This window comes from Loxodonta africana, chromosome 6 (assembly GCF_030014295.1).
Source record: "Loxodonta africana isolate mLoxAfr1 chromosome 6, mLoxAfr1.hap2, whole genome shotgun sequence".
Lineage (NCBI taxonomy): Eukaryota > Metazoa > Chordata > Mammalia > Proboscidea > Elephantidae > Loxodonta > Loxodonta africana.
Genome location: NC_087347.1, coordinates 120,052,645 through 120,074,320, shown reverse-complemented (window position 1 = coordinate 120,074,320; position 21,676 = coordinate 120,052,645). Strand labels below are relative to the sequence as shown.

The 21,676-nt window shown below is 37.5% G+C and overlaps 1 protein-coding gene across 1 annotated transcript in view; it reads right to left on the bottom strand.

Annotated features, from left to right (window-relative positions):
* DPP10 (dipeptidyl peptidase like 10) overlaps positions 1 to 21,676 on the bottom strand; it is an 833,411-nt gene that overhangs the window by 398,197 nt on the left and 413,538 nt on the right. Inside the window, exon 5 of the mRNA XM_003405871.3 lies at positions 9,299 to 9,373. Coding sequence (XP_003405919.2) covers positions 9,299 to 9,373 — 75 coding nt within the window. The remainder of the gene's footprint in view (positions 1 to 9,298; positions 9,374 to 21,676) is intronic.

Sequence of the window (21,676 nt, the reverse complement as noted above, 5' to 3'; positions counted from 1 at the left end):
CCCTGTCATTGGGTGCATAAATATTTAATATGGTTATGTCTTCCTGATCAATTGTCCCTTTTATCATTATACAGTGTCCTTTATCCTTTGTGGTGGATTTAAGTCTAAAGTCTATTTTGTCAGAAATTAATATTGCTACTCCTCTTATTTTTTGCTTATTGTTTGCTTGATGTATTTTTTTCCATCCTTTGAGTTTTAGTTTGTTTGTGTCTCTAAGTCTAAGGTGTGTCTCTTGTAGGCAGCATATAGATGGATCGTGTTCCTTTTCCAGTCCGTGACTCTCTGTCTCTTTATTGGTACATTTAGTCCATTTACATTCAGCGTAATCATAGATAAATAAGTTTTTAGTTCTGTCATTTTGATGCCTTTTCATGTGTGTTGTTGGCCATTTCATTTTTCCACATACTTTCTTGTGCTGAGACGTTTTTCTTAGTAGATTGTGAGATCCTCATTTTCATAATGTTTAACTTTATGTTAGTTGAGTCGTTACGTTTTTCTTGGCTTTTTTCTTGAGTTATGGAGTTGATATTCCTTTTTGTGGTTACCTTATTATTTACCCCTATTTTTCTAAGTAAAAACCTAACTTGTATCCTTCTATATCGCCTTGTATCACTCTCCATCTGGCAGTTCAATGCCTCTTATATTTATTCCCTCTTTTTGATTATTGTGATCTTTTATCTATTGATTTCCATGATTCCCTGTTATGTGTATTATTTTGTTTATTTATTTATTTTTTAGAATTAATCTTAGTTTGTTTGTTTTTGTGCTTTCCCTATTTGAGTTGATATCAGGACGTTCTGTTTTGTGACCTTGTATTGTGCTGGTACCTGATATTATTGGTCATCTGACCAAACAATCTCCTTTAGTATTTCTTGTAGCCTTGGTTTGGTTTTTGCAAATTCTCTAAACTTGTGTTTATCTGTAAATATCTTGATTTCGCCTTCATATTTCAGAGAGAGTTTTGCTGGATATATGATCCTTGGTGGCAGTTTTTCTCCTTCAGTGCTCTGTATACGTCGTCCCATTCCCTTCTTGCCTGCATGGTTTCTGCTGAGTAGTCTGAACTTATTCTTATTGATTCTCCCTTGAAGGAAACCTTTCTTTTCTCCCTGGCTGCTTTTAAAATTTTCTGTTTATCTTTGGTTTTGGTGAGTTTGATGATAATATGTCTTGGTGTTTTTCTTTTTGGATCAATCTTAAATGGGGTTCGATGAGCATCTTGGATAGATATCCTTTCGTCTTTCATGATGTCAGGGAAGTTTTCTGTCAGGACTTCTTCAACTATTTTCTCTGTGTTTTCTGTCCCCCCTCCCTGTTCTGGGACTCCAATCACTCGCAAGTTATCCTTCTTGATAGAGTCCCACATGATTCTTAGGGTTTCTTCATTTTTTTAAATTCTTTTATCTGATTTTTTTTCAGCTATGTTGGTGTTGATTCCCTGGTCCTCCAGATGTCCCAGTCTGCATCCTAATTGCTCGAGTCTGCCCCTCTGACTTCCTATTGCATTGTCTAATTCTGTAATTTTATTGTTAATCTTTTGGATTTCTACATGCTGTCTCTCTATGGATTCTTGCAACTTATTAATTTTTCCACTATGTTCTTGAATAATCTTTTTGAGTTCTTCAAGTGTTTTATCAGTGTGTTCCTTGGCTTTTTCTGCAGTTTGCCTTATTTCATTTGTGATGTCTTATGCATTCTGTAAATTAGTTTTTTATATTCTGTATCTGATAATTCCAGAATTGTATCTTCATTTGGGAAAGATTTTGATTCTTTTGTTTGGGGGGTTGGAGAAGCTGTCATGGTCTGCTTCTTTATGTGGTTTGATATGGATTGTTGTCTCTGAGCCATCACTGGGAAACTAGTTTTTCCAGAAAATCCACTAAAAAAAAAAATGCAGTCAGATCCCTATCAGAGTTCTCCCTCTGGCTCAGGCTTTTCGGATGTTAATGGAGCCGCCTGGGGAGGGTGGGGGAGGGATCAGAGAGCTAGAAGTGTAGCACCTCAGAATATAGCCAGAGTTGTTTGTCTTACTTGGAATGACTCTTATATCTGAGATTTCCGTGGGGCGCGTCGCCTATTTGTACTGGGTGTGTGGAGATTGCCCCCCGGGAGATCTGGCCCACTGGCGTCACGGTCAGATCCTCCGCTGTCAGCCCCACCTCCAAGGTTAAGGCTCCCCTACTGGGACGGTGCACTCCCGTCTCCAAAATACGTCGCTGCCTCCGGGGGGCTCCCCGTCCCTCCAGCTGCGTCGCGCACGGCTCTCGCGAACCGGGTGCGACTGCGCATCCCAGCTGGGACGCCGCTCTCCCCGCTCCAAGACCAGCCACTGCCTCCCGGGGACTTCTCCCTCCGGCGTGCCACGCGGCACGGGCGAACTGGGTGGGCGTCCCCCGCACGAACGTGTGGGCCCCACCCCGGGGTCACTTTAGGGAAATATATCTGATCCCCACGGTCGTGCCACGCCCGCTTCCCGCCAAACTCTCGGCGGGATGGCTCCCCAGCTGGGACGCTGCTCTCCCTGCTCCAAGATCAGTCGCTGCCTCCCGGGTGCTTCTCCCACCGGCTGCGCCTCTACGCCGCCCGCGCCAACCAGCTAGGCTCTCTCCCGGGATGAGTTCGGGGGGTAGGGCTGGACCCCTTGTCTGTGCCGTCTGCCCCCCTGAGCTCTGCCCCAAATCGGGCTCCGAAGGTCACCTGCCTGGTGCGCTGGCTCCTGGCTCTGAAAACAATCACTGTCTCCCTGTATTTGTTCGTTCTCCGTCTCTAAATCTGTGTTTATTGTTCAGAGTTCGTAGATTGTTATGTATGTGATCGATTCACTTGTTTTTCTGAGTCTTTGTTGCAATAGGGATCCGCGGTAGCGTCCACCTAGTCCGCCATCTTGGCCCCGCCCCTGTGCTATGAATTTTGATCTCGGTCCTGAGGTGCCTTGGGAAAGTTGAGAATCAGCTTTTCTTCTGAAAAAAGATCGGTTTAGCTTAAGTGTGGAAAACAGATTAAAAGAAACAAGAGTGACTGCAGGATGACTTGCTTGGGGCTACTACATTATCCCAAAACAGAGATGACGGTAGCATATCACCCCTCCATTTCCAAGGACTCTTCATTCATCCTGAGCTGTAGTCACTTCAAGACACAGGATGTAGATGCAAGAACACAGGCAGGCGAAAGACACCTTACGGAAAGCTGAATCATGGGAGACTCTTTAAAATAACCTGAGAGGAGCCCCTGGTTTTCTCTTTTCTCTTTCTTCAGATTTGTAACTAAATCAAAGTGGCTGGAGCGCTGGCAGCCACCATATTCATGGGGTAACCTAAAAGATGAAAGCCATGCACTCGAATGGTGGAGTAGAAAGGTAGAAGAAGCCTAAGACTCTGAAGTCTGAAAATTCACCATACCAGCCCTAGAATGCTGTCTTAGGTATCTAGTGCTGCTATAACAGAACTACCACAAGTGGATGGCCTTAACAAACAGAAACTTACTTTCACAACTTAGGAGGGTAGAAGTCTGAATTCAGGGTGCCAGCTCTAGGGCTTTTTCTCTCTGTTGGCTCTGGGGGAAGGTTCTTGTCTCAGCATCAGTGGGCTGAGCAGTCCTTAGAGATCTCCCTGTATCTTGGCATCAGTCTTCCCCTAGGTCTAGTTGCTTCTCAGCACAGGGACCCCAGGTCCAAAGGACTCATACCCCTCCTGTTTCTTCCTTCTTGGTGGTAATGAAGTCCCTCTCTTCTCTACTCCCTTCCCTCTTTTATATCTCAAAGGAGATTGACTCAGTATACAACCTAATGCTGTAGATTGTGTCCTGCCTCATTAACATAGCTGCCTCTCATCCTGCCTCATTAACCTCATGGAGGTCAGGATTTACAACACATAGGATAATTACATCAGATCACAAAATGGAGGATGACCACACAATACTGAGAATCATGGCCTAGCCAAGTTGACCCACATTTTGGGGAGACACAATTCAATCCATAAAAAATGTCTAAAAGCCTTCTTTTATATCAGAGAAGAATAAACTTGTATGTCATTGAAAAAAAAGAACACAGGCAGGAGAACTCTCACTGTATTTTGGCATAGTAATCAGTGCTCATAATGATGATTTTGAGCCAGAAGGGAAAACATTTATTGGTTTCTCTTTCCTTGGTCTAAGATGGGATTTCCTTCTGTGGTGATTAAAATATTTTGGATCTAGATAGAAGCAGCAGTTGTACAACATTATCAATACAATTAATGCCACTCTAAAAGGGTTAATTTTATGTTATGATAATTCCACCTCAAATTAAAAAAAAAAAAAGTTTGACCTTTTCACTAGGAAATTCCATTTCTGGAAATATATCCATGGAAATATTAAATTCAGAAATTTGCACCTTTCTGAAGTTAGGATAATACAGTCTGCCTGATAACTAAAAGGCAATGGGTTATTTTTCAGACTGGAAAAAAAAAAAAAAATTTTTTTTTTTTTTTTAATTCCTGTTTTCCTAATTTTTAGCATAAAGGGAAAGAACAGGAATGAAACACAAAATAATTCTAGGGCATAAGTTTGAGTGGACTTTGTATGATTATTTTTTCCCATCTTTGTTAATGGGAGTTTTACACACACACACACACACACACACCAGTATTCATTGCCTATACTTACTCTGAAAAAAAATCAATACTCCAAATTGCCATCTTAGTATAACCTGTATAGAATAGAATGGTATTCAAGTTATTCTATAATTTGTGTTCGACCCAAATTTACAGGTTTATTTTTTCTTTCCAGATTGTCAAGCTGTGGGCTGGTTAGTCCGAATTGATTGCTATTCCTCAAAGACTTCATGCTGCTTGAGTGAAGTTCCTTTTATGTTGTCTACCCACCAGGAATTTTTTGTTTATTTGTTTTCTATTCATCTTTACCCATCTGCCCTTCAAAGCCCAGCATACGCTTCCCCCTTCAATGCCTCACGTTTACCTTGAGTGGAAATGGTCTCTAATATTACCACTCTTACATCATTCAACTCTCTATGTGGTGGCTCTTAGAGTTGGTGTCATATTACCTCTACTTGACTTTGTTTCTTGAAGCAGATGACTCATTCTTGTTACACATACACACACACATACACAACCTGCAAAATACCTAGCTCAGTAGTTTCTACCTGGTAGATGATAAATAAAATGAATGGATGAAGTGGTATAACATTGTGAATTTCAGTTTGATCACTTTAATTTATCAATAATTATAGCTTTTCCTCACTTTTAGAAATTGATTTGTGATAAAGTATTTTTCCTTAAAGTAAATAAATGATATGAGCATATTAAGATTGGTCAAATAAATGTATTTGTTGTTATTCGCATAGCATCTTGACATATTGTACCCAAGTATCTAAAGGAAACCTAGTTTTATACTTTATATTCTACACCATTCCATTAAAGATAAATCCAAATTATATATAAAAAAAAGTTAGCATTTAAAAATAAGATGAAAAAGCAACTTCAGTTTTGGTGGTTGGAAGATGGTCATTAATGATGCAATCTGTGATGAGCTGGGATATCACAATATAGTTTTATTTCTCATACAGGGTTAACCAGCTATCTTAAAAAGCAACTACTAAATACTCTTTTTCTAGAGAGATGTTGAATGACATGGCCAAGGATGCAAGAGTCTCAAACTAATAACAAAAGTTTGCTTAATAATTGATCATCTTTTACTATTTTTTAAACATTTTTATCCACAAATCTTTGAAAATCATATCAAATCTGCACAAAACCCTATGAATATGAAAATGGGTAGCAAACTATTTCTCACCTATCTATCTAGAAACATATTTTGAGGCAGATGATCTCAGAGATTTAATATAATTCATACAGTTGATGAATTTTATGTGCATAAAGAGGAATAAATTGAATTTTTTTCAGTCTTACTTTGGGAAATGTCCTTCAATTACATGTTTTTTAAATTGAATCTTTTCTTTTAGGTAATTGTCAGTTTGCATGCAGTTGTAAGAAACAATACCAGTAGGTCCCATGTACCCTTCACCCAGTTTCTTTTCTTGGTAACAAACTGCAAAACTACAGTACAATGTAACAACCACGATATTAACATTTATACAGTCAAGATACAGAACATTTCTGTCACCATAAGGGCACCTCATGCTCTCTCATAAAATTAAATGGGCACATTCACTTCCCTCTCAAACCCCTACCAACCACTAATCTGTTCCTATTTCTATAATTTTGTCATTTCAATAATGTTATATAAGTCATTCCATCTGGCACAGTGGTTAAAAGCTTGGCTACTAACAAAAAGGTCAGCAGTTCAAATCAGCTAGCCTTTCCTTGGAAACCATATGGGGCAGTTCTATTCTGTCCTATAGGGTTTCCATGAGTCAGAATCAGTTAGACAGCACAACAGGATATAAGTCGGATCATAGGAAGTAACCCTTTAGAATTGCTTTGTTCATTCAGCATAATTCTCTGGAGATACTTCCAGATTGTTGCATGTGTCAATAGCTTGTTCCTTTTTATTTTTGAGTAGTATTTCAGTGGTATGTATGCACCACAATTTGTTTATAACCATGCATCCACTGAAGGGCATCTGGGTTGTTCCCAGTGTCTGGCTATTACAAATAAAGCTGCTATAAATATTTGTGCACAGCTTTTTGTATAAACAAAAGTTTTCATTTCTCTGGGATAAATGCCCAGGATTACAATTGCTGGCTCAGATGGTAGCTGCATGTTTAGTTTTTAAAGAAACTATCAAAATATTTTCCAGAGTGGCTGTATCATTTCACATTCCCACTAGCAATGTATTAGTGCTTGAGTTTCTCAGCATACTTCCCACCTTTTGGTGTTGTCACTACTTTTTATTTTAGCCATTCTGATATGTATGTAATGATATTTCATTGCTGTTTCCATTCACATTTTCCTAAAAGACTAATTATGTTGAACATATTTTCATGTGCTCATTTGCCATTTTTACATTGTCTTCAAGAAAGTATATCTCCATGTCCTTTGCCCATTTTCTAATTGGACTGCTTTTCCTTTTTTTTTTTTTTATTAACTTTTATTGAGCTTCAAGTGAACGTTTACAAATCAAGTCAGACTGTCACATATAAGTTTATATACATCTTACTCCGTACTCCCACTTGCTCTCCCCCTAATGAGTCAGCCCTTCAAGTCTCTCCTTTCGTGACAATTTTGTCAGCTTCCAACTCTCTCTATCCTCCCATCCCCCCTCCAGACAGGAGATGCCAACACAGTCTCAAGTGTCCACCTGATATAAATAGCTCACTCTTCATCAGCATCTCTCTCCTACCCACTGTCCAGTCCCTTTCATGTCTGATGAGTTGTCTTCGGGAATGGTTCCTGTCCTGGGCCAAAAGAAGGTTTGGGGACCATGACCGCCGGGATTCCTCTAGTCTCAGTCAGACCATTAAGTCTGGTGTTTTTATGAGAATTTGGGGTCTGCATCCCACTGATCTCCTGCTCCCTTAGGGGTTCTCTGTTGTGCTCACTGTCAGGGCAGTCATCGGTTCTGGCCGGGCACCATCTAGTTCTTCTGGTCTCAGAATGATGTAGGTCTCTGGTTCATGTGGCCCTTTCTGTCTCTTGGGCTCTTAGTTATCGTGTGACCTTGGTGTTCTTCATTCTCCTTTGATCCAGGTGGGTTGAGACCAATTGATGCCGCTTGTTAGCATTTAAGACCTCAGATGCCCCATTTCCAAGTGGGATGCAGAATTTTTTCATAATAGATTTCCTTTTTTAAAAAATTGTGTTTACAGAGTTGTTTATATATTCTAGATACTAGTCCTTTGTCAGCTCTGTGAATTACTTTAGATATAAAAGATTTCCTACTTTTTTTTTCTCAAAGTTTTACAGTTTTATCTTTTACATTTAAGCCCATGATGTATTTTGAATTCTTGTAAGGTGTTACATCAAAGTTCTTTTTTTTTTTTTATCTTCAATTGTCCAATTGCTCCAGCACCATTTATTGAATAGGCTCACTTTCCTCCATTCACTTTTGCACTTTTCTCAAATATTAGAATATCAGTTGGGCACATTCATGTGGGTCTATCTCTGGGCTCTCTGTTCTGTTCCATCAACCTATGTGTCTATCCCTCTGCCAGTGCCTCACAGTCTTAATTGCCTTAATTACTGAAACCTGCTTTTTTTTCTAAGTTCATCATCAGATTAATATAGCAGTTATTTTAACTTAAAATTCTTTAGATACAGAATATTATTTAAAAATCTTTTAGGATATTGTAATATTTTTATTTACTAAAGTCGAGTATTTTTTCCTTACAATTATATGTGACATTCCAAATCTCAATGAATAGCAGTAACACAGAGCCAAAGTTTAATAGTAATAAAGAAAAATGGCCAAGGTTTACAATAGGAAATGTCTTTCATCGCAATTCCCCTGTCTTTTTACAGTAAAAATTAATTATTTTAAATCATCAAAATAGGAACTCTTCCAAAAACACAGCACATGTATATCCCAGAAGACACTAAAACCATCAAATAGCAGGTCTTTTGAACTGTGAAATTCCATGTGTTCAAAGGCTTTCAATGCATTATATGAGGTTTCCTGCCTTAAGTCCATAAATTTTTATTGTCAGCCTTAAAGCTCATAAAACTTTCTTGAATGATTTCCAATCACTTATTCTCTACAAAAACTAAACTGCTGAATTGCCTTTCCAATATTTACTTTTTAACAGTACAAATTACATGTAAGTGCAAAATACTCAACAACCATACATATTGCTCTAATTGTGCTTTAGCACTGACATGGAATAATAAAACACTAAGTGCAGTTAGAACATGTTATTTGTTCCAAACCACTTACAGATTTTTTTTTTACAACCACAAAGCTTATACTCAAATACCACTAAATAATCCAATGACTACAATCTGAATCAATGTTTTTCTCTGTCTCTCACCACAGTATACACTGTAGCTCTCGGCACAGCTAGAGGGAAAATCCCTAATACACGCACAAGAAAAACTCAAGTACAAAGTAAGACATCCTGAGAATTTCAACAGCCCCTATCTGTTGAGTTTGCTAAATCCTGCCACGCTCTGAAAAGAGATAGATAGGCTTGGGTCAGCACAAACACATGCAGATTGTCCAAGTTATTAGCTAGCCAGACAAAGACATTATCTCCAAAACCTCTCTTGTGCAATACCAGCCATCGATGTCATTCTGCAACTACTGGATATGCCAAAATTTCCCTAGACAAGGGGATGTTCCAGGAAAAATAGGAACTGCCACCTGACTGCATCATAAAGGAAAGATTTCTCGAAGATCACTCCCTTACCTGTTTGACATCATACGCCAGAAGAACATATTTTAAGTCTGGTGACACTGAATGTCTTGATGCTTTGAAGGTTACCTTGAAAAAAATAGAGACAACTATCTTAAAAAGCTTAATAACACAGAGATAAACATCCATGAGGCTATATATATTAAAAAAAAAAAAATTCTATTCTTATCACAACATTCTGATATGGGCATTTTCCTTCCTATCATACATATGCAAGTATATATAGTTCTACAGATGGCTATAAAAGCTTGGAGAGGTCTTATTAGACATTCCAGCAAGGGAAAAAAAAAAATTGCTAATATATCTTTCTACACATCATTATCCCGTGAAGTCTGTGTTGATATTTTTATTATAAAAAAAAAAAAAGACAGAGCCTCATTGCCTTTCTTAAGTAACCAAAATGCTTTTATATTTTCATGTTGGATTAATCAAGAGGAAAAGTCATACTGACATTTCATGGCATCATAATTTTGTGTCTGTGCTTTGTGTTCTTATTGGTCGAGTACTCATAATTAAAGAAGACGTTTACATTAAACGCAGACTCTCTTTTAAGGAAACTCTCAAGGTGAAACGGATTGAAACACAGCCACATAACTGATTACAACACAACTACGTAACTAATTATAATACAGCTATGGAAACCCTGGTGGCGTAGTGGTTAAGTGCTACGGCTGCTAACCGAAGGGCTGACAGTTCGAATCCGTCAGGCTCTCCTTGGAAACTCTGTGGGGCAGTTCTACTCTGTTCTATATGGTTGCTATGAGTTGGCATCAACTCAACGGCACTGGGTTTGGTTTGGTTTTTGGTATGTAACTGATTACATTTGATGTTAAAACAAACAAACAAAAAAAAATACACTGCACCTCTCTGAGTTTTTTGCCTGCAGTTTAATTATTGAATAAATTGTGGTCAGAAGAAAGGAAGGAGAAATACATTGAGGGTGGGGAAAAATTTTTATTTGAAATAGAGATATTTATCTGATTCATATCTAAGGAGTAAAGTAAGCAAACAGGTGATGCCTCAAAAGTCTGCAAAATTTAAACTAAAGAAAGAAAACAAATTTACATGAATGTTAAACTAGATAGTCTGCATGGTATTTTCAGAAAAAACACATATATAAATAACTTTGTGCAACTTAGGTCAGTTTCCACAAGGCTTTTCTCTATGTAAAAAGAAAAAGAGCAGAGTTAGGTTTTCTTTGCTTAGGAACTACAGAAACACCATGGATAGGATAAGAAACCGAGACCAATCGATATTTGGCAAAATTTGTGAATTTCTCAACAAGGTAGTCCAGAGAACGAAGAGACCGGAGAGAAAATCCCAATGACTGGTAATGCTAATATTTAGGGGGGTTTGCCTGCATACATTCATCTTGTACTGTCCATGGATAAGACACTTTAGAAGAAGATCAGAGTGATCACTGGCAATTCTTCATCTCAAGCATTGTTGGAAGGGTCATTTCCAAAATGATGAAAATAATTACAACAATAAAGCAAAAACAATAATAAAGGCAGTAGCAGCAACTATTGATTCATCATCTACTTATGTTCTACAAATTACTAACTACTTTGTATAAGTTATAGCTCAATAATCCTCCTGATAACACATGAGATAGTTATCCTCCTCTTTCTACCCCCCACCCCCGGCTGCATTAATTTATTATGTATAATAACTTGACAGAAATTGGCCTTGGGGAAATTTACAGTGACATTGAGGACACAAGGTCTTGTCTTCTTTGGTCCACAGGAGAATCATGTCTCCCAAACTCATCAGGAGGTCTATTGTTATTTGAAAAACATTTCAGGGGCAACGTCATCACTCCTGTCCTACAAGGATTAGAAAACAAATAGCACGGTTCTTAAAATTTGCTCAAGGTCACAGGGAAGCATATAGAGCAAGAGAACCCAAGAGACATTTCTTTCATAAGCCCTACATTATCTCACCAGCAGGAATTCTTTTTTTCAAGCACTTAGCTGTCTGAAGTCTGAAGTATTTAAAAAGATCCTCACCTCCCTTGTCCCCATCGCCTTCATGTGACATTCCTCACACAAATTAACTTCACACATTCACAGGTGCGTCTGTGCCTCTGGTAACAAGGTTTGAGTATCTTTTACAGTTCCGGCAATTATCCAGTCTGGCGCTTTATTAATTATCACTATACTGCCTCCAGCTTATGCAGTACACAAACTGGGAAACTTTCCAAATACCTTTTTAGGGACCTGAGCTGCTCAACCTTTTCTTCATTTAGAAAGTTCTATGCAGGTAACTGGTGCAGTAAAGAGACTCACTGATGGTGTGTGTGTAAGAAGCACAGCCTCGCAGCTTAGTTAAAGGGCATTATAAGCCCCAGGAAAATCCCTCTTAGTATAAACCATTAATGCTGTCATCTGTCGAATCTAGGGGATTAATTCTTCCTAGCAGACGCAGGAGACCTCTTGGTCTACCTTGAACCTAACTACAGGCATTAATAGAGTTCTGGTTGTGTGCCAACATAATAGGGCTTCGAATGAGTGCTCCAGGAAGTTTATTATTGCCAATATGCTATAATGTTACCTACATATTTAATCACTTAATTATTATTGATGTAAAAGGATGCAGAAACGTGTTCTACATGTTTATTGCCGTTATTCAGCACTGGTACTTACCACTGCATTCTTTGATACTCAACATGGTACAAAGGGCATTAAAATGCATGAACCCTGCCACCTTGGCACATTTTATTAAAGTCAGGTATGGTAGGATAAAAGAGGAAAATAAATATACAGGAGGTTAACTAGAGTAAAAATGAAAGAGGAGGCATTTGCTCAAGTTGAGTAGTAACAGCAGGTTTTCAGGCAGCTTGGGAAGATATTATGGTATGCCACTTGTATGTATTTTTCAACTCTACCAAACATCATTTTTGAGCTTTTGCTGTATGACAAGGACTCCCTGGGTGGTGCAAACCATTAAGTGCTTGAGTAGTAACTGAAAGATTGGCAGTTTGAACCCACACAGAGGTACCTGGAAAGAAAGCCCTGGTGATCTCCTTCCAAAAGGTCATGGCCTTGAAAACCCTATGGAGTAGTTCTGTTCTGCACATACATGGTCACCATGGGTCAGAGAAGACTTGACAGCAACTAACGACAACAGAGGTAGGCCATGAGTGGTAATCGGGTCTGTGACAACTGGGTTGGCTCTTGGATTCATGGTAGACACCGAAAGTGCTAAGAAGTTGAGAAACCAAGGCCACTAGGACATTTTCTAACCCATACTGGGAAAGGAAAGACAAGCACCATGGATCTCTGTTGTCCATGGCAGAACAGGGATCCAAAACACAAATACGTTAACGGACTGGTTAGGTACTACAAGAATGTAGGGCAAAGGCCAAATGGACCAGTCTTGCTGTCTAAAATGGGCAATGGCACTTCAGTTTCTGACACTCAAAAGCAGGACAATATTGCTGTTTGTCAAATTTTTTTCAAGAAAAGCTAGAAATCAGCATTTAACTTACAATTTTTTTTTTTTTTTTTTTAATTATAGACCAATTTAAAAAAAAAAAAATCTGAGTGTCTGATTCTGCCTGGGGGAAGCCAGTTTCCCAATTTTTGGAAATTTCTGCCATAAGGATAAGAGAAAGGAAAGAAAATTTTCACAGGTTTAAAGAAGAGCAGAATTATATCTTTTTCACTAACCCACTTGGCTGTTAACTGAAAGGTTGGTAGTTCAAGTCCACCCAGGGGCACCTCAGAAGAAAGGCCTAGTAATCTACTCCTGAAAAACCAGCCATTGAAAACCCTACAGAGAACAGTTTCATGCTTACACCCAAGAGTTATAATCAACTCCACAACAACCGGAATGTAAAGGAAAACAGTGTTTTCCAGTAGAATGAAAATTTTAGACTACATTGTGAGTATAGTCCTCGCAAAATGGGTAAGTACCTTAAAAGATTCCTGGGGGAGGAGTATGCATGAATGCTAATATTAATACTACAAGCATCATTACCAACATGAACATGGCAGAGCCGATCACTGTTTTCATTATTAGTGAAATTCAAAGCCAAGGAAGCCACACAATCAGACTTGAATTTGGAATGGTTATTCTGCTAATTGGGTGAGAATCAAGTTGGGTCTGATGATGTCTTGAGATCACAAGATCTGGTAAGAGACTGGCAGGACAATCCAGGGGAGCAAGTACAAGAACCTTAGTTAAGGCAGAGTCAGGCACCTAGAAAGGACGGGACATGTTCAAGGGAGGCTGCGGATAAAAACAGAAGAAGTCAGTGGTTAGATGTGAAGACAGAGAAGCAAGGAAAGGTGAACAATGACTCCAGGTTTTCAACTCTGCATCACTGGCTGAATGTTGCCATCACTATCTAAATTGGGAAAAAGAGAAAAACGAGTCATTTTGAGGATAATTTTGAACATGTCAATGTAAGACATGATATGGTTGTAGTCCCAGCAGGACAGCAAATAGGAGATGTTCAGGATTTGTGCATAAATGTCCGGAGTTTAAGAGAGATATCTGGGAGTCTCACCTTTAATCAGTTACATGGATTAATAGATGAAGGTGTATGGTTTGTTCCATGCAAATCCCTCTCCATTAACAAACAAACAAAAAAAGAGAGTGGGAATCCCTCAAACAACATTCTCTCATGAGGTGGTGGATCAAAGACACCGCAGTTGTTATCAGTGTTGTTTACTATTATGTCTATTCTTTAAATACGCAAGCTTTCTTCTGTATTTTTGCTTCTGCTCTTCTTGTCAGTAATGCCTTGAACTCTTGCTTATTCAAATTTTCTTTCTGTAAAATATCTGATTCACCCCTTTAAGCCTTCCTTCCCTGTCCTCCTCAGCTCAAGTGATTCATCTGACCACATATAATATTGTATCAAATCATATCATCATAATATAACAGAATATGTGCAGTTCATCTAACAATTAATCACTGCTTCAGGAGTGCTCGTCTGGGTTGTTCAGAACTGCAATTTACATATTTTATTGCTACAGTAATGCCCCTATTAAGAGGCTCCATTGCAGTGATTCACTTTTGTCAGACATATTGTAACTAGAGGTAGGAGTAAGATGATAACGGTGTTCCAATATGTCCAATTTTGAAGAACCTGGCAAGAAAAATCATTAAACACATACTTAAATGTCAGAAGAGTCAGAGTATATAAAATATGTATTTATATGACTTGAGAGTGAGAAAGGATTGATCAAGAGGATAAGAATAAGAGGAAGGGTTAAAATTAACAGAAATAGGTGAGAAGGACTTGTTTGCCCTTAGGCTGAGTCACAACAATGAGAATAGGCACTGTACAGTCAGGACTAGTATTGTTCTAGATCTCAAAACAATCTGGTGATAAACATACGTACAGGCATCTCTGATTACAAAAAATCCTGATCAAGGAGCCTCAGCTAGATAAACCCCTTAGACTTAAAGTGTCAATGGTGAATTTTTAACAGAGAATGATGAAAACAAGAATATTAGTCTTCATGGACTGTTTCTTCCTTCTCCCTCCAGCCCAATGTCACCAAGCACCCTTAACACACACACACACATACACCCCTTAGGTTTAGTTTCTTATGGAATATAACTTTTATCATTGCAATCTTATTTTTAGGTTATTAACGTAGAAAATAAATGTTTAGAAAAGTCATCTCTCATCATAGAAAAATCAAATATATTTTAAAAATTGTGTGATTAACTACATATCATGAATAAGTTTCTTTCACAATGTATAATCCAATCAGATCAAAACAGTCTTTGGCTTGAACAAGAGGAAGGGTTTTAGAAAGCCAGTTGGCCATAAATGGGTGGAGGAAAGAGATGGGTCACTATCCTTGAAGAAAATGAAGATCAAGAGGAACTGCAAAACGAGTCAGCCAAATTGCAGTTTGTAGTATGATGCTGGGTTTTTTAGTATGATGCCAATGATGGGCTCTTGTTCCCTGGCTGGCTCCAAACAAGAGGAAGAAGGGGGAGGCAAAGAGAAAGCATGAAACAAGGTCATGATTTGTTTTCTATAGCCACAACTATGTGTGTATGCAGAGAATTTAAATATAAAATTCTAATTAGGTTACTTTTTCATGCTCTCTTTTCTTAGCTCCCCAACTACTTCATATAGAGGACTGAGTTATATTTCCTTGTGAAACCCATATTAACCATGTTGTTTGTGTAAACAATAGATATTGTCTCTCTTTTTCTCTGAACATCATGCATTTTATTAATACTGGAATGCTTTATAATAGAACACAATACAGAAAATACCACAGCACCACTATGCAGTGTTTAAGACCATTAAATCGGTACCTACTAACCCACACATATATCTTCACTGGTCAATAAACACGAACAGCCAAAATAATATTCTATTGATTTGAATCATACACTGTACTCTAAAGCATTTAAAAAACAATTTTTATTTTAATAGAAGGTGAAAACTAATGGTCACTGAATTCTACTCAAAAATTTTTTAAAAAGTCATAAAAGGTGACTTTGTGGAAAAAATTGTCATTTTCCTCTACTCCATCCATAAATTAGAAAAGCTTTGGTTGGAAATGGAAGAAAATGGCCATTGTAACCTGTGTATTTATGCAAATTATTTCTTTGAAGTTCAGTTTATTCTGGTCCACTAACTATTCAAATTATCTTAACACTTTCTTATTGTTATATTCCAGCTATATTTTTCTCTTAAGTGATACTTATACATTTAGGATGAGCTGCATTAAGGAATATAGCACCCAGAAAGGAACTAAAAGGTACGGAAGACCTAAAAATATCATATTAAAATTTCTGGACCTGTTTTCCTAATCATGGCCTTATCCTCTTACTATGTGTCCAATATCCTTGTACTGTGTTCAATGTAAGACTGCTTATGCTTGAGACAATAAACAAAGACCCACCCCAAAATTCTCAGCACAGTGTATAGTTTCTTATTTTCTAACTTGGAAGCACCAATGTTCTCTAAAAACGTATCTGCTACTTCATCCTATTCCCCTATAAAATAAGACAGACTAGAGTGGGTCAGTAACAAATTGTTTAAGTTCATTCTTGCTATATTTCATCAGGCAAATTTTAGAAAACATGACTTCATAATCCTAAATAATATAGATATATTTGTAAAATGATATTATATTTTATTGTAGCATGATATTATATTTTAAAATATAAAATCAGGAACATGATTTTATTTCTGGCATAGGCAAGAAAATGGCTACCAAGATCCCACAATTCTCATGTGTTTAAAAAGAAGGGAAATACAATAGCAAATATTACTTGATAGAAAAACTACATTTTTTTTTTTTTAACCTGGCTGAGTCTTTCTTAAGAATGAATTTAAAACAGGGAAATAACAGTGCTTTAAAAAGGAAATCTTGAGACATGATCAATTTTTATTATGGTGTCAACACCCGTTTAAAGCTGATGGTAGTGGTGGTTGTCATTGAGTCGGCTCTGACTCATGGGGACCTTACTTATAACAGAATGAAACATTGCCTGGTCCTGTGCCATCCTGTATATTGGTGGTATATTTGAGCGCATTTTGCAGCCAGCAGGTCAACACATGTCATGGGGGATTTCCTTTGTCTTAACTGACCCTCTACTTTTCCAAATATGATGTCCTTTTCTAGAGATTGGTCTTTCCTGATGAGATGTTCAAAGTAAGCAAGAAAAAGGCTTGCCATCTTCAATTCCAAGGAGTATTCTGGCTGTACTTCCTCAGATATTGGTTTGTTTGTTCTTCTGGCAGTCCATGGTATAATGCATATTCTTTACCAACACAATTCAAAGGTGTCAATTCTTTTTCAATCTTAATTTTTCATTGTCCAGCTTTCACATGCATAACAGGCAACTGATAAGACCATGGCTTGGGTCAGGTGCACCTTAGTCATCAAAATGACACCTTTGCTTTTTAAAACTTTTAAGAGGTCTTTTGCAGCAGATTTTCCCAATGCAATGTGTTCCTTGATTTCTTGACTGGTGCTTCCATGGTCACTCACTATTGATCCAAGTAGAATAAAATCCTTGACAACTTCAATTTCTTCCCCATTTATCAGAATATTCTTAATGGTCCAGTGGTGAGGAACTTTGTTTTATGTTTAGTTTTAACGCACACAGACTGTAGTCTTTTGCCTTCATCAGTAAGTGCTTCAGATTGTTTCCAATTTTGGCAAGCAAGGTTGTGTCATTTCCATATCACAGGTTGATTTTCGTTTTTTTTTCTTTTTAACATTTTATTGTATTTTTTGTGAAAGTTTACACAACAAATTAGGTTCCCACTTAACTATTTCTACACATATTATTCAGTGACATTGGTTAAATTTTTTACAACATGTCACCATTCTCATTATTTCCACTGTTCTGTTTCCATTAATCTAGCTCCCTGCCCCTTCCCCCTCCCCCCCCCCACCCCACCAACACACAGACCTGCTCATCTTTGCTTGATGGTGAATGTTGGCTGCTTGGTCTCATACAGAGATTATTTAAAGGAGCACAGTATTCACAGGCAATATTGTTTATTTTTATGAGCCAATCTAATTTGGCTGAAAGGTGACCTCCAATAGTAGTCTTAGCTCCAAGTTTAAAGGGTATCTCAGGGTGATAGTCTCAGGGCTTCCTCTAGTGTCTATTGGTCCAGTAAGTCTGAACATTTTTAGGAATTTGAGTTTTCTTCTACATTTTTATCCCATTCTATCTGGGACCACCTATTGTGTTCCTGGTCAGAATGGTCAGTAGTGGTAGCCAGGCACCATCTAGTTCTTCTGGTCTCAGGATAGATGAGGCCATTGTTCATATGGGCTATTAGTCCCGTAGACTAGTTTCTTCTTTGAGTCTTTGGTTTCCTTCTTTCTCTTTTGCTTCAAATGAATAGAGACCAATAGCTGTATCTCAGATGGCCACTCACAAGCTTTTAAGACCCCAGACACTACTCATCAAACTAGGATATAGAACATTATCTTTATGAACTATGTTATGCCAATTGACCCAGTTGTCTCATGAGACTATGGAACTAAACCTTCAAACCCAGTAAACCAATCCCACAAGGTGTTTGGTTATGTTTAGAAAGGTTTCTGGGTTTTTATATATATGAATATACATGCAATGCACATAAACATGTATATACATATGTCTACAGATGCACCTATACATGTATACCCATATACTGACATATGCCTTCCTGTACACATATATGCATACATATCTCCCTATGTAAACCATACACATATTACTGTTGTTTCAAAATTGTTTATGTTAGAGCACTTATCAAAATTGTCCCTATTTCTTGTGTACTCCTTGGTGTCATCATTCACCTTGGTCCAACTGTACAGACTTCACCCATATTTGGTATTGTCTTTCCCATCATGAAAAATAATGAGAGCCTACTATGTAGAAAGTGATTCCCCTTCCATCCCTGGTAACCACCAAGGAACATTGATTTCTGTATGTATACCTATTCTTTTCTTTTTTATAAAAGTGAGACCATACAATATTTGTCCTTTTGTGTTTGATTTATTTCACTCAATATAATGTTCTCCAGATTCATCCATGTTATAGTTTTTAGAATTCATCATAATTCTTTATAGCTGCATAGTACACAGGTTGTTAATCAGTCTTTCATCCTGATGCCGCATTCTTCTTCTTCATACAGTCCAACTTCTCAAATTATTGTTCATCGTACAGACTGAATAAGAAAGGTGAAAACCTACAACACTTTTGCACACCTTTTCTAATTTTGAACCATGGAGTTTAAAGCCTCTTGACATGTGCACACATTCCACATGAACACAATTAAGTGTTTCAGAATTCCCATTCTTTGTAATGTTATCCATAATTTGTTATGGAAGAAGCTACGGTTGGTACAATATCATTAATTTAGCATTACCATTGACAATATTAAGGAGCAAGAGAAAACATTAGGTTAGTAAATAAGAAGGAGATGTGTTTGTTCCAGATTTGAATATTCTTTGAATATTTGATATTTACTTTCTCCTCTCCATTTTCTATCTTCAACAAAATTATTGCATTAGGTAGCATAATAATTATTACAGTGTTTCCTCTTAATGGTCTTCAGGTGTGTAGGACTGGACTAACTGTAACTTTTATGTCCTGACATAATATTATTCATGCTGTTGTTGTTAGGTGCTGTTGAGTCAGCCACTCGCTCATGGTGACTACATCCATAATGGAACACTTCCTGGTCCTGCACCCTCCCCAAATATGGTTTTGAATTAGACCTTTGTCAGAGTCTGCACTGGCTGATTTTCGAAAGTAAATCACCAGGTCTTTCTTAATCTGTCTTATTCTTGAGGCTCCACTGAAACCTGTTCAGCATCTGTCGTGGTTAAGATCGTGTGTCATATTTGCTGGGCCATGAGTCTCAGTGGTTTGGCAGTTATGTAATGAGGTGAAATCTGCTATGAGCAGTCATTCAGTTGAAAGGGAGTTTCCTTGGGGGTATAAGGCCTCCATTATTTTATATATATATATATATATATATATATATATATATATATATATATATATATATATATATACACTTTCTGACAAAGCTTGCTGGGTTTTGCTCTGCTCTGGATCCTGCGTTTGGCTCATAATCATCTGAACTTCAGATCTTGGGACTTGAGCCAGCAGCCTGCCACCTTACCTGCTGATCTTGGATTCATCTGCCTCAACAGTCATCAGCCTCAACAGCCTGTGAGCCAACAGCCTGTGAGCCAGCAGCTTGCTGTCTGACCTGCCAATCTTGGGCTCATCAGGAGAACCCTCCAGCCTGACGCCTCATCTACAGAATTGGGATGTTCCAGCCTCTACAACTGCGTGAGCCATTTCAATGATAAAATCTCTCTCTCTCTATGTGTACATGTATAAGCATTTTCCTAATTATAAATACGAAGAACATCTTTTTTTAAAATTTGTTGATTGAAACACATTTTTTTGTGTGTGTGTGAAAATTCTGTTCATATCTTTTGTTCATTTTCTAATTGATTTGGAAGAGTTACAGTAATTATATTAATATAGTCTTGGTTAACTAGTGCTTTCCACCATGACTTTATCACTCACTTTTGAGCAGCATTCTCTAGTATGTTAAAATATCTGTGCACTCTAATCCTAAAATGAGATTTAAATAAACCAAATACAAGATTATAATAGAATATAAGAGACAGAACGCAAAAAAAAAAAAAAATTGTAAAGATATAACAATTATGACTGAATACACAATTCATTTGAAAAGCAAAGGAACAACAATGCTCAGATTTTCAGCTCCAAGCAGCAATATTTCTTGAATATGGAAGCAGGTGGAATATTACTGCTCATGCCAGACTCATAATAATATATTGATTCTCCATTCTTGCTCATTTGTCAATATCCACTTAATAAGCAGAGATGTCACAAATGACATTTCTCTGCCAAAGTCAAGGGCAATAGTAAGTGAAAAGAATAATTTCAGATTTACTTTCCTGGTGGTACAACACTTACTGCCTAGTTGGGAAAGAAAAACCAAAAAAAAAAAAAAAAAAAAACAACAGTTGACATGGAGTCCATTCTAACTCAAGGAGAACCCATGTGAGTCAGAGTAGAACTGTACTCCACGGGGTTTTCATGGCTGTGATCTTTCAAAAGGAGATTTCCAGGTCTTTCTTCTGAGGTACCTCTGAATGAGTTTGAACTACCAATCTTTTAGTTAGAAAGAGTGGCTATAAAATCAAGTCAAATCCAATAGAATAGCAAGAAGGAATACTCAGAGACTGCCTCCAGATTCAATATCCTTGAGCCCAAATTTCCAGCGCTGAAGTTAGAACAGGGTTTTCTTCTCTCATCTCGCAGACTTAATTGCAAAGATCTGCTAGTCTCCTCAATTCTATTTTTAGAAGTTGAGTTACACATTCATCAGAAACCCAAGAATGAATATAAAAATAATTTCTAAGTGCTAAGAAGTCATACTCTAAACTTACATTGCCATGGCTCAAAGATATAAGCCATTTATTGTATTGTCCACTTTCTCTGAAATGTTTAATGATAGCTCCAATCTCTTTATGAAAGATATACAATGCTAAGATCAATATCTTTTATGCACATTTTAAAAATGTCCAGATGGTGTCTGGATTAAGTATAAGACCTGAAGAAGGTATTCAGTTTGCAAAAAAAATTAATAATGTCATTTCATTTGGAAAACTGAGGGGACATAACATTTAAAGGGTATACTGCCAACATCTCATGGAGAAGAAATTCCACTAACTTTTATTACACAGGTATTAATAGGTGAATTAGATCATTTAGACATTTACTCACAACTCCTTCCAGTGTTTCACTTTCCCTTTCTAACATCCATTCATTCATTCCTCTTTCATGTCACTTAATAACAGATACACACTACTAACTGATTGGAAATGA